The 13,636-nt window shown below is 55.1% G+C and overlaps 3 protein-coding genes across 3 annotated transcripts; 2 read left to right on the forward strand and 1 right to left on the reverse strand.

The window, feature by feature from the left end:
• Nucleotides 1–702: 702 nt before the first annotated feature.
• GUITHDRAFT_103404 (hypothetical protein) lies at nt 703–1,306 on the forward strand (the record flags this gene model as incomplete). Its single annotated transcript, XM_005837738.1, has 4 exons — nt 703–741; nt 823–897; nt 995–1,052; nt 1,098–1,306. The coding sequence occupies 4 exons, from the start codon at nt 703–705 to the stop codon at nt 1,304–1,306; spliced, it is 381 nt and encodes a 126-aa protein (XP_005837795.1).
• Nucleotides 1,307–6,360: 5,054 nt separating this feature from the next.
• On the forward strand, nt 6,361–7,914 carry GUITHDRAFT_103406 (hypothetical protein; the record flags this gene model as incomplete). The annotated part of the gene is made up of 8 exons (XM_005837739.1): nt 6,361–6,436; nt 6,482–6,559; nt 6,609–6,739; nt 6,792–6,917; nt 7,018–7,097; nt 7,151–7,217; nt 7,267–7,323; nt 7,366–7,914. 8 exons carry the CDS (start codon nt 6,361–6,363, stop codon nt 7,912–7,914), a joined length of 1,164 nt encoding a protein of 387 aa, XP_005837796.1.
• A 27-nt stretch (nt 7,915–7,941) lies between these two features.
• On the reverse strand, nt 7,942–10,989 carry GUITHDRAFT_66401 (hypothetical protein; the record flags this gene model as incomplete). The annotated part of the gene is made up of 1 exon (XM_005837740.1): nt 7,942–10,989. The coding sequence occupies one exon, from the start codon at nt 10,987–10,989 to the stop codon at nt 7,942–7,944; it is 3,048 nt and encodes a 1,015-aa protein (XP_005837797.1).
• Between the last annotated feature and the right edge of the window lie 2,647 nt (nt 10,990–13,636).

Consider the following 13,636-nt stretch of genomic DNA (forward strand, 5'->3'; position numbering starts at 1 on the left):
TCCTCTTGCCCTCCACCAGGCGCCATGCCCGACGGACCGAACTGAAGGACAGGGGCAGAACAGATCGACGGTCACCGGGTGGAGCTACTACTGAGAAACTTAGAGGTCAAAGACCCCGGGCCCGGGGCCCGCCGGTGGAACCCGCCGGCGGCCGGGCGGGCCCGGGAGCGGCAACCAAGCCATTGAAGTTCCGAACTTTTGAGAAGCCCAATTTGAATAGGTGGATAGGGGTAGTACGGTATTAAATAGGGGGTGGGGGGTCCCAGAACGTTTGAGAGGAATCGGGGAGAAGGAAGAATGTGGAGGGTGAGGGGAGGAAGAGGAGGAAGAGGAGGGTTGATGGCCGTGAAAGAGACAGCAGGAGCAGTCCTAGCGATGCCTTTCTTCTCTCCGAACGGTATGCGCAATCTCTCATCCTCTCCTCAAATCATCGTAAGTTACCTCACCATGTTGGGCGACTTGACTGATGTTTGGTAGTCGAGTCTTCGGAAGCGCCTAGGACGCTTCTTCTCGACACTGCCAGTGGATGAAACATCACAGCACGCCTCTAGCAGCAAGCCCCCTCTTAAGATCGTGCGGAATGGCAGGGTGAGAAGGATGGTGGTGGTTTTGAGGGAGTTACAAATGCTATGACAGCTGCTGGGTCAGCGACCAAAGCTTTCTACACATAGAGCTGCAGACCAGGGGGTAAGGTTGAACCCAATGCAGAAGTTCTGGTATATCGCACACTTGACGCGGAAGGTGAGTTCGCTGCTTGACGTGAGCTGCCATTGAAGAGAAACAAGTGCCGTCGACAGCAAGTGACTGGTTGGTTTGAATCAGGGTCTCGTGTGGGGCTCGGGGCTTTCCATGGTTTCCTTCTGTTGTCTCACTATTGCAGTGCATGCGGATGATGATGTGAGCGTATGAAACGATGCTCCTGCTTGCCTGTTGGGTCTTCTGCCTTTTACTTGTGTTCTTGTCCGATTTCTCCACCTGAATCTCGGCCCGACAGTTTCAGGAGAGGATGGAAGACAACTATCCTGGCGTCTTGAACCTCTGCCTTGCCTTTGGTGAGCCATGGCAACGTCTCTTCTAGTCTTGATAGAAAGATCCAGGTTCGCAGTTTCAAAGATTTCTGACGGATGACGATGACGATGACGATGACGATGATGAGGGGGATGCTGATTCTGCCGGTGCTGGTGATAGCAAAGATGATGATGATGATGATGATGACGACGACGACGACGACGATGATGATGATGATGATGATGACGACGACGACGATGACGACGACGACGATGAAGACGAAGACAGACATACTTAATTTGTCGAGCTGACCAGTGACAACAAGTATATGAACATTCATCGAGCAAGCATAAGAACATTTAAACAAGGCACATGAACATATCTGAACATTCATCGAAATGGCAAGTCACATTCTGAGACCATCAGGACGGCTTGTCATCGAGATCTTGACAAACTTTGCGTGATCGGCAAAATTGATTCTATTTGTAAGCAATCAGACATCCTGGAAACCTGCCCAGTGCATGCAGGAGCTTCTATTCATCAGGAGACGAGGAATCAGGAGATTTGTACAGCAGGAATCATCTCAAGCTCGCTGAGCTCTTAAATATTCTTAACATAGTGTAAATGGTTAGCCCCCTGGAAAATTTAGCCTGTGACTCTTCTGCCTCCTTCCCCCCCCTCCCTTCTCCTCTTCCTCCTTCCCTATCTTGTCCTTGTCCTCGTCATGATTCTACTGCTGGTCCCTTTCCTCACATCCTCTCCAACACGATCGACTGCGTCCTCCCCGCGCCCTCATCTCCTCAACTCCTTGTGCGCGTTGGCCATGAAGGAGGAGACGGAGCTGCGAGAAGTCTTCTTGCTCCGGCTGGGCTCGGGCCTCTCAGACAGGAGGAGCGACGAGAAGTCCTCCAGCAGACTCTTAGTTGTGCTGGGGTCCGGCTGGGAGGAAGAGAAGGTCACGGTCTTGCCTCCAGCAGGAGGCGGGGGAGAGGAGGCAAGCATCGTCCATCCCGGTGACGCGATCGACTCGTTCTGTTTGCTGCTGCTCTCTTCTGATCACAAGTCTATCAGAGCTCCTCCTCCTCCTCCTCCTCCTCCTCCTCCTCCTCCTCCTCCTCCTCCTCCTCCTCCTCCTCCTCCTACTTGAGGATCTTTTGCTGCCGCTATCATCGAGTTCTTCCTCGTTCCCGTTCCTGCAAACACACTTACTTTGCTCCTCCTTCTCCTCCTCCTTGTGGTCTCTCCAACCTATTCTTGATATGCTTGACATGCAGCAGCGTCTGAAGATCATCCAGCTCCTCCTGGGACCAACTTGAGTCTCCCTCCCCCTTTGACTCTCACCTTCCTCCCTCCCTCCCTCCCTCCCTCCCTCCCCCTCGCCTACCAGCCCAAACACACTCCCTCTCTCCCCCTCTTTCCTCTGCCTCATCTTCTTGCATCTCCTCCTCCTCCTCTTCAGGCACATCTGCAGCACCTGCAGCCTCCTACTTTTCGTTTCTGCTTCGAACTTAAGGATCCGCTCCTGTCAGCCTATGTAAGCGAAATGGAGAGAGAGGTATACTCTCCTCCTACCTGCGCAAGGGAAGCCTCCACCTCCTCGATCAGCTTGTGAGACTCTGTGAAATCATCGTCAGTGTCATCATCATGATCATCATCGTCATCGTCATCGTCATCGTCATCATCGTCGTCGTGATCATGATCGTAACATTGTCATTATCGTTGTTCTCACTTTGCAGGCGAGCTTGCAATGCCTTCTCGATCTCATTGAATGTCTGTAGCTGCAGGAAAAGAGTTGGACGGAAGGAAGGCAAAAACGAATGAGGAAAGGGATTAGGAAGCGACGATGGATCAGGAGGAAGAGGGAAGGGCAGGGAAGGAGGGGAAGGGGAGGATCGGGAGGAAACAACAAGTAGGAGGAGAGCAGAGGAAGGGAAAAGGGAAGGAGGGGCGTGAGCAGTACCTTGTCAGACATCTCAGCTCTGATGGTCTTCACCTCGTCCTCAGCTGCTGCGGTATCATTCCTCAACCCCTCTACCGTCCTCATCAGCTCTGCCTCCCGCTGCTGAAGCTCAACGATCCTCGAGCTCAGCGACCGTTCGACCTCCTCCCTCCTCGCTACCTCCTGCCTCATCGCCTCCTTCTCTCGCTCCCACTCGCCCTTCATCTCCGCCCTCTGCTTGCTCGCGCCCTCCAGCTTCCTCCTCAGGATTGCCAACTGGTTCTGTTGGTCGGCCTCGATGCTCCTGAGCGCGACCATCTCCTCTCGCAGCTCGTCGGTCAGGAGGCACTGCCGCTCAAGCTGGGACGTGTCAGTCCCGATCTCTGGCACCCGCCATGGCGCACCTCAGTCTTGAGCGACTTGACTGAGTTTCTGTAGACCTCCTCGCTCCTCCGCAGCTCATTCGCCTCCTCTTTGTGCTTCTGGTGGGCCAGCCGGAGCTGCTCCAGCTGGTTGGGTAGTTGGCAGGTCAAGGAGAGAAGGGAGGGAGAGGAGATGGAGAAGGAGGAAGGAGAAATGGCGCGGATGGTGGAGAAGGAGAGGAGAGACGGAGAGGAGACGGAGAGGAGACAGGAGCAGAGAGGGGTAGAGGAGACGGAGAGAAGGAAGGCAGCAGGAGGGTGGGTTTCACGGAGGTGGGACAGGAAGAAGGAGGGGAGGGAAGGGAGCAGGGGGTTCGCGATCACCTCGCTCTTCATGACATCCTTTGCTTTCTTCAAGGTGTTGATTTGACCCTCGGCGTCCCGGCGCCTGGAGGAGACGAAGAAAGTGAGAAAGGCCATGATGGCTAGGAGAGATGTGGTAGAAGAGGTGAAGGAGAGGAGGGGAGCGAGGACAGTGAGCGGGTCGGTTTCGGGAGGGCGGATGATATTGTACAGAAGGATGTGATATGTGGAGGAAGAAAAGAGGAGAAGCAGGGAGGAGAAGAGGAAGGTGGGAGAAGGAGGAGGAGGAGGAGGAGGAGAAGGAGAAAGGTGGGAGGAGGAGGAGGAGGAGGAGGAAACAACGTGACCTCTTCTTCTGCAGCTCAATCTCTGCGCCCATCTCGACCTTCTCACTCGCCAGCAGTTTCGTGTCGTTCATCGCCTCTTCCAGCAGATTCTTCGATTTCAACACCTGACGCCACCAGCGCCGTCACCACCACCTGAGGGGCCGGCACGAAGTTTACCTGCTCCTTCAAAGTGCCGATCTGCCCCAGCAGGTTCTTCTGTTCACTCTGTCATGGCCAAGTCAGAGTCTCCTCCTCCTCCTCCTCCTCTCCTCCCTCTCTCCCTCCCTCCCCTTCCCTCCAGCTCTCTGACCCTGCTCCTCCTCCTTTTTAGCCCCTCCACCTCACCTGGTTCCGAGCTGACTCGTCCTGCAGGGACATCCTCAAGGTCGAGATCTCTGCCTTCTGCGCCCTTGCGAGGTTCTGAAAGTCCTTGAGCTGGGATGCGACGGGAGTCACTTGCTCAGCAGCAGCTCTTCCTCCCTTCACCTCCTCGCCCAGCTCGTGATTTCGATCTCTCGTCTTTCCCAGGAGCTCATTCAGCTCCTGTGGGCAGAAGCATCAAGACTTTGCCCCTAACACCTCGTGGTTCTCACTCTCGTCTTCCTCTCTCCCTCTGCAAGGTCCCTCTGCCTCTGCTCAGCGAACAGGCTCAACCTGTCTGCATCGAACACGTTCATCGGGTCGAACTCAGTGCCTGCTTGCTCACCTTCGATCTCCAGGATCGTGTTCTGCAGCTGCACCTCCTTCTCTGCTGCTGCTCTCTGGCTCGAACCGTCAAGGATCGCCGTTGAGAGGCTTGTCAAACCGCACCAGACTGTCTTCCATCTCCAGCTTGGCCTTGGCCAGCGCTTGATTCTCCTTCTTCATGCTCGAGATCTGCAGCACGTCTCAGCCCCCCGCACTTACAGAGCATCACCCTCGACCTCTTCTCTCAGCATCCCTCGCTCTGCAGTCCATTGGTCCGCCGATGCTCGCATCCTCTCCGCAATCTCATTCAGCTGGGCCTCGACCTCTGCCGCTTCCTGCCTCCTTCCCAGCTTCAGCTGCTCGATCTCGGCCAGCAGCTGAGACTTGATTGCCCCGAAGTTCTTGTTGCTGCTCTCAGCATCCATGGCCGCGCTCTGAAGCCGCGACTCCAGCAGGCATCGCTGGTGGAACTCCTTGGAGCACCGCTCCCGTTCGCTAGCCAGCTCCTCCTCCAGCTCTCCTCGATGCCTCTTGCAGTGCTCCAGGTTCCTCTCCGCGCTCCTCAGCTCGTCTTTGAGGCGACTGATCACGGCCTCCTTTTCCACTAGCTCGTTGTGGTGGAAGACCGCGAGCTCCTCCTGGCTCTGCTGCATCACTCGCTCTTGCTGAGCCTCCACTTGCGCCTTGATGTTGTTCACAACCTCCTTCATCTCTTTCTGCATGCTGAGCTCCCTCGCCTTCAGGCGCTCTACCGCCCTCGACATCTCCTGCCGGCTGCTCGCCTCTCGCTCCTCCATCTGCCTCATCTGGTCCTGTACCCGCAGCCTGCCGGACAGAGCAGCTTTGAGCTGTCCTCGCATCGCTCCTGTCTTCATCTGCACCGCGAGGAGGACGCGCGAGAGGCTCTCGAACTTCTGCGTCAGCTCAACAACAGACGCCCAGGGCGTCAGCGAGTAGCCGTTGTGGGTCTTGTGGATCACAGTCGCGCCATACTTGAGGGCCGCCCGGATGTCCGACGCGTTCAGGAAGGGAACGACGATGTAGCCCGAGCTTGACGACTTCGCCTGCATGTCCAGGACTTTGCGAGCGATGTTGATGCCCTCCTGCAGCAGGGACGAGATTTCCTTGACAGGATCCCCGAGGCCACTATCGTAGTGGGGAGGAGAAATTTCCTTTGAGGCCTTGGAGCTTTCCGACAGAGATCCTTTCCCCTTGGACCGATCTTGGTGGTCATCTGAGAGAGAGTCGAAGGAGGCGCTGAGGAGAGATTGATGCAGCTTGTTTGAATCAAAATCTATGAAACTCATCTTGCCGCCTGTCCTTCCTCGCCTTTCTTCACTTGTGGGATCGAACTGTTAGACCTCTTTGCATCTGAACACTCCACTTGTGTTTTCAGATCTTCTCCTGATCTGATCTCCCACCTTCACTTGCTCCTTGTCCTCCTGATCCTCGTCCTCCTCTCCCTCCCTCTTCCTCTCCTTCGTGCCTTCGCCTCCCCATCCCGGCCGCTCAGTCTCACCGCATAGAGAGAGGGATTGACCACCAATTATTGACTTCATTTTATGAAAAAATTTCAACCATAATGCTGAATTTTCAAAATCACCGAATAATATTCATTTCATTCGAAATGTGCCAATCCCAACTTGACTTTTTTTCGGTCCGTTGAATCAGCGACATGGCGGACGGCGCGACACAACTCGAGGCGCAGCGACTGACGGCATGCGTAGAGGATGCGGTGGACAAGCTTTCACGTGCTCCTCCTCCTCTCAGCATCCTTCTCTGACCTTCTCCGGCAGTCTTGGCCATGCTCGAGACGGATGGCTCGCATGCGGAGCTGATACAGATGAGAAGTGACGAAGCGGGACGGCTCCTCGGTATCCTCCTGCTCCTCGAGCAGCTCTGTGCTGACGTCCCTTCTCCTAGATCAACACAATGCTCTCATGCGCATGTACCAGAACGGAATAGATATGAGGAAGCAACTGGCAGGGGGCTCGAGAATACAGTACAACGCCAACGAAGAAAAAATCAGCAACATCGCCTCTTCTCTGAGACAGGTTTGTCCTGTCTGACACTTGCTATGAGCATCCCTGTCTGAAACCTTTCAAGGCTACCAAGACGCTCACAAGGAATTTGCAAGAGAATGTGCTTTATTTCCTGCCTCTGTACATTCTCATTGCGTTGCCTTACAACAGGTTGATCTGGAAGGAAATCTATCGAAGATCAGGAGGACGTGTGAGAGTGTGACAGAAATCCTCTCACAGACCATCAATGAAATGGAGGTGGCAAGGAACTTCCTTGCAAGTTGCTCTGAAAGTGACCTTGCTCGCTCAAGGTTGGCAAGTTCGACACGGTGAGGATCAAGGTGGAGAAGGAGGGCGAGTGGAGGACGCACATCATGAACACCATCGCTCGGTGACATGTTCCATCCCTGACATGGTCCTCGCTCCTCAACCCGTTGCTTCCAGCGAGAAGGAACTGAGCGAGAAGACGTCAGAGCTGCGCGATAGCCTGGCACAAGAAAGGATGGAGATGGTGACCTGTTCGCACTGATCGACATGTCGAGACTGACATGAACAACTAGACCCGCATTATCACCATGAAAGACGAGAAGATCGCAGACTTGAAGGTAGGGCACCAGGTATGTTGGAGTGAAGGACTCAGCGTGTCGTGTTGAGTGCAGGAGGAGCTTGTGAACCAGCGCCATGACGTCACAATGATGATCTCGTACATCAACAAAGACGCCAACGCGCTGAAAGAGTGCGAGAAGCGCATCTGGTCGAGGGAGGTCTCCTCCTTGAAGGGGAGGATCGAGCGATGCCAGAGGGAGATAGATGTGGAGAACAAGGCTCACGCGAACCAGGAGAGCTTCCTCCGGCAGAAGATCGAGGAGAACACTCGGCGGGAGGAGGAGGTCGACAGGATCTACGACAAGGACACCTCTGAGCTCCAGAACAAGCTCGAGATCATGAGGACAGAGAGAGATGAGGTCCTGCTCAGGCTCAAGGAGCTCGAGGAGGCGTATGACCGTGACGTGGCGGAAAGAGCTCTCAAGTCCGAGGCCCAGAGGAAGCAGAGGGAGGAGGAGGCGGCGAGGGCGGCGGGCGAGCAGCGATCGCTGGAGGCCTCGATCCTCCTGCAGTGCAACTACCGCATGCACGTCGCTCGGGTGACCCTGTCGGACATCCGCAACCCCAAGAAGGGGAAGAAGGGAGGGAAGAAGAAGAAGTGAAGCTGTGCCCTGTATTACTGTGAGGCTTCAGAAGTCGAAGCCATCGCGGCTCCTTGCGATCTTGAGATAAGCCGGAGGCGAGCAGCGACGCTGCAGCCACTTGCCGATGGTGACGGGCAGGCAGCTGACGAGGGTGATGACGGTGACCTTGAGCCAGAAGCTGCCAGAGAAGATGTAGCCCACGTCGAAGTAGGTCGGCAGGAGGAAGAAGGAGAGGACGTAGGCGGCGAGGCTGAGGATCTGAGAGACGATCATGAGCAGCTTCCACTTCTGAATCTCGAGGGCGACCATGAGCAGTTCAGTGAGCAGGAGGGACGTGAAGGTGATGGAGATGATGCGGAGGAAGGAGTCGTCGAACATAAAGATGCTCAGGAGCATGATTACTCCCCCCTGGTAGATGCTCTTGAACGTCCACTCCAAGAACGTCCTCGTGCACAGCCTCCTCCCCTTCTGCAGCTCCTTGTAGAGCTCCGGGTACATGAAAGCTGTGTCCGGGTCAACATCCTCGTCGAACACCAGCGAGAAGACTGGCAGCATCGTGTAGACGGTGCTGTACCCGACGACCAGCCAGCCCGAGTAGATGGCGATGGTGGCGAAGTAGAAGATGGCAGAGAAGACGATCTGGATCATGGAGATGATGAGGCCCCGATGGATGACGAACTGAGACAGCCGAGCTGTCCGCGTGTAGGAGTTCCTCCCGTGCCAGAGCATGAGGCGGCTCACGTGCTTGAACTTGGTGAGCGAGAAGTCAGCCGCCAGGGAGGCTTGCCTTCCCTCCTTCCCCTCTATCCCTATCCCCACATCCGCCGCCTGGATCATCGCGACGTCGTTGCCCCCGTCCCCTATCGCCGCACATCTCTTCTTGGCGTGCCGTTTGAGCAGCCTCACAATCAGGGCCTTCTGAGTGGGCAGGCAGCGGCAGCAGACGACCGAGGGGCACTTGCAAGCGACTTCGATGAACTGCCGAGGGAAGTTATCTGTGCAGAGAGAGAGCGAGCGGCCGTCGATGACGAGGCAGGCCCCGGGCTTCTTCTGGAACCGTTTGAACTCTTCCTCCGCCTGCTCCTTGTTGGCGGCCAGCAGGTGGAAGATGGGGGCGTTCCTTGCGAAGAGATGCGAGCTGATCGCTATGCACGTCGCCGTCTCTACCTTGTCGCCTGTGAGCATCCACACTCGCACCCCTGCGTTCCTCAGCGTCTCTAGCGTTGAGTTCACCTGGTCCTGCAGCTTATCCTCGACCCCCGTGAGCCCCAGCAGCGTCAGGTTGCACTCCAGCTCCTCCACCGCCGTCCTCATCGAGGCGTCGCGGTCCTGCAGCGACCTCTTGGCAAGCTCGTACCGCTGTGAGAAGGCGGCGTATTCTTCCTTGGAGAGAACTTTCATGGCTATCACCAGCGTCCTCAGCCCCTTCCTCGCCAGGTTTCCGCACTCCTCCTCGAGCCAGTCCGAGAACTCAACTATCGGCGTCATGGTTGCGTCTGCTCCCTTCATGAGGAAGAGGATCCTCCCGGTCTCGTTCTCGCGCAGGATGATCCCCATCCTCTTCGTGTCCGAGTTGAAGGGAAACACGTTGAGGATCTCGTACTCCACCTGCTCCCCCGTCGGCCGTCGCAGAATGATGGCGGTCAGCGTCCTGTCCTCGAGCACGAGGCCGGTGAGCTTGGCGTAGTTGACGAGCGCGACCTCGTCGGGGGAGGAGGCCTGGTAGATCGCCTCTCCTCCCTCCAGCGTCACGTTCACGTTGTGACACAGCGCGAGGGCCTCGATCAGCCGGCGGGTCCTCAGCTGGACTGGCGGGCGACCCCGGAAAGTCTCTTCCTTGATCTCGAAGGCCTTGCGGAGGAGGGACCTGACGTCGTCCAGCGCCTCTCTGCCGAAGGAGACCTCTCCCATGTGGATTTCCTTCATCTCCATCTGATTCTGCGTGAGGGTCCCAGTCTTGTCCGAGAGCAGGTAGTCGATCCTCCCCAGCTCCTCGGGGATGAAGGAAGATCGGACGATGGTGCCAGGGATCTCCTTGTCGCCCATCATGAAGTAGGAGAAGGCCGTCTTCGCCATGTCCACGTTCACTCGCAAGCTGATGGGGATGATGCTTGAGAAGAGGATGACGAAGCGGAAAAGCGACTGGAACCAGGTGTCGGTCCAACCCTTCAGCAGGACCATCACAAACGAGGACACCAAACTCAACGCGAACAGCATCTTAGCCAGCCTGTTGATCTCAATGTCTACCAGACCGACCTTCGACTTGGGAGGATCGGCATTCATGGCGACGCGAGTGTCGGCGCCGGTATAAAGGACGAGGCCGACGGCGCTGCCTCCGCACACGATGGTATTGGCCCATAGAGTGTTGTCGATGCTGAGTGGCTCCACGTGCTCGAGCCCGCGGGAGTTAGCTTCGAGACGATCATCGAGCCCGTCGTCTTCCAGCGTGAAATTTCCTATGAAGGAATCGATCTCCTTGGTCGGCTTGTCTGCCCACACCGATCCTCGCACGTTGATGATCGCGTCGTCAGTTGGCGATCGCTGCGTCCCAGCAAGAGCTCGCCGGAGCTTCCAGTCCGTCTCTCCATCCAGCTGATCCGTCCGGATGAAAACCGTTCCGCTCTTGTCGCTCGTGCGTAGTAGCAGCATGTCAGCGGGAACTCGGGCCCCGGATGGCACGAAAACAACATCTCCGACTTTGAGATCGGCGCTGGGGACGCTCTTCTTCTTCCCGTCCGCATGCAGCCTCTCATATCGCTGGCTGTTGGCCTCCTTGTCTCTCACGTACCTCTGGTAGTCGTCGTAACCCTCCTTGATGAGGGTGACGGACAGCACGAAGACCAGAGGAGCGATGTAGGTGAACAGGAACCCAACTTGGAGCTCGGGGATGAACTGCGACAGCGCAACGAGGAGGAAGTAGAGGTTGAAGAAGAACCTGAACTGCTCGTACAAGACCTCAAAGACGAACGTCGCTGCTCTGTACTTCTGATTCCTCACCACATTGGGAACGGCGAAACCAGCCACAAACCCTTCCTCATGCAGAACGTTCTCTTTCAGCTTGCCGTTCTGTGAGTAGAGGTTGCACCCGTTCATAGGGATGATCCTCGGCTGATGGTGATCCTCCTTCCTTGATGCGAACATCCTCAGCCATGTCCTTGGATTCAGGAGCTGATAAAAGGCTCGCCGACCGGCCTTCCCGAGGTGCTCCCCTGACCTGAGAGGGGTGCTCTCGTCGTCATCGGAGCTTTCGTACACGTCCCTCCTCCCTGATGATCGCCGATGCGACTTGTTCAGCAACTCAATGTCACCGGCATCGTTGGCGTGACGGAACATCCTCTTTGAAATAGTCCTGCTGAAGGTGAAGGAGGACAGTTTGAATATTTGAGTGAGTGACTCCAGCAAGTCAAGAGGCTCCAAACAACCTCGAGCAACGAGGAGATCAGCTTGAGCGATAAAAATTTACAGTCAAGTGGCAGATCATCTCCTTACAGCAAGTCCTTGAAAATCTCCAAAGCAGAAGAAACGAGAGCAAAGAATAAGGAGGAAACGAGGTGAAGATCGTGGAGGATGGGAGAGAGGAGAGTTAGAAGAGTTTGGGTGGGAGAGGCAAGAGGAGGAGGAGGATGAGGATGAGGAGGAGGAGGAGGAGGAGGAGGAGGAGGAGGAGGCAACTCGACCTGTCGCCGCTATCTCATGGGGTCCACCAGGAGACTGCCCTGTAGCATGAGAGGGGAGAATCAAAATTAAAATGTTGTAAAATACATCATACCACCAACTTGTACCTTCAAATAATAATATTGTTATTCTCAACAAATTAAAAATATCAATATATTATTGTATTGCCGTAATTATAAATTTTTCCATATTTCTTTGAAAAACGTTTTAAGATGTCGGGGCAACGGAAGTGCGAAAATTCACGGACAGGGTGGCGGCTGAGCTGGGGAGGATAGCCGCGGGATCAGGAGCAGCCTGGCCAGGATGGTTGAGTTCCAACAAGTAGATATGCTGCAGTATGGACGAGAGTCAGTGTGGGCAGAAAGAGAGGGAAGAGAGGAGGGGATGAAGCAACTAAAGTGAGGAGCATTTTCAAGGAAAGTGAAGAACTGTGGGATTATATCTATACAGGGGTGGAAGATTCACTACTAAACTTCGATGTTATGCTGCCTTATTGTTGCAGCTCGTGTCCTCACATGATTAATTTTTACTTTTGAACCTCTAACTTCGAATTTGGTGCTGCAGAATTGATGAAGCCATAATGGGTGGGGGAGGAGCAGGTAAGGGAACGATGGAAGGCTTGACTCGCTCCTCTTCCATCTCAGCAAAAGCACAACTTCTATCCCAAGACGATCAGAAAAGGGTGGCGAGTCTTGAATCGAAAATCGCTGAGCAGAAGAAAGAGATTGAGAACCGCGATATCACAATCAAGGCGATACAAAGGAACTTCGAGCAACTCTCCACTCTCTGTCAACAAGACAAAGAGCAACTGCAACGACTGCAGAAGACGTTAGCGGAGGCAGAGAGTCGAGCAGTGGATGATGAGACGAAGAGGAAGGCGGAGAAATACCCGCAGCTGAAGGAAGCCTTCGATTCGCTCAACCAATCTTACGTGGAGGCCGAAGCCAAGATTGAGAAGATGCGGCAACAGACCGTCGAGCAATCCGGGAGCTTGCAGAACCTTGAATCAGTCAAGAGGTCTCTCATGCAAGAGGTGAAGCTCGTCTGCCTTCCGCTTCCTTCTTTGAGCGCGTCTGCACTTGGGCAGGTCGAGGCAGGGAGGAAGAGCCTGCAGGAGGCCAAGACTCTGCTGAGCGAGTCTCAGGCGCGGGCCAAAACGTGAGGAAGGGAGGGGAGGGCTCCGTGCTGTTGCTGAGATGCTGCAGGCTCGAGAGCAAGATCGCAGCGTATGAGAAGGAGGTGGCCGAGCAGAAGGATGCGAACAAACTGCTCTCACGCAGCAAGTGAACTCTCCTCTCCTCCCGCGTGGCCGCTCGTGTGACGTCGATGGTAGGATGGAGCAGGAGAAGGTGGAGAAGGAGCTTCGATCGGATGTCTCCAGACTGCAGGCCCAGGTGCGCGATCGAGAGAGGAGGAGGAGGCAGCGATGGGACTGTGAGGGGTGTTGGGGGGAGGAGGAGGAGGAGAAGGAGGAGGAGGAGGAGGAGTCCTGCTGAGCTGTCATTTATCAGGTCACGCAAGCAAGCAAGGAGGAGCAGCAGTTGAAAAAGGAGCTGAAGTAGAGCAGAGGCGACTGCGGTGGCGGGACTGATGGAACGGCAGGGACTTGGGGGAAGCTCTGAGGGAGCTGGAGGGCAGCAAGAAAACCTCGAGCAGGTTGTGGGGGTGTAGGATGAATGTCTGCGAGTGAGAGATTGTCAGGTTGTCACAAGACTTGCAGAAAGCCCAAGAGACGTCAGAACTTCTTAAGAAACAAGTTGTTTGTTGTTGCATGTCGTCTGTTTTCTGTTGTTTCTTGTTTTGCTGTTTTTTTACATTGCCTTTGTTGTTCGCTTGTTGTCTGTTGTTTGATGCTGCTGTTGCTGTCATCTGCATGATTGATGGTCGATTGATCTTAAACTTGAAACTATGGGATGGGAAGAGATTACGAGGATGTGATGATTATCGTTCCTTTGATGTCCATGAAGGCAATTTTCAAATGCTGCTGAACAAGGATTATCCAACCTTGAATGAGAGTTTCTGCAGGTTGCAGAGCTGCATGTGATGCTTGAGAAAGCGACATCAC

Source organism: Guillardia theta, assembly GCF_000315625.1.
Source record: "Guillardia theta CCMP2712 unplaced genomic scaffold GUITHscaffold_13, whole genome shotgun sequence".
Taxonomy (NCBI): domain Eukaryota; class Cryptophyceae; order Pyrenomonadales; family Geminigeraceae; genus Guillardia; species Guillardia theta.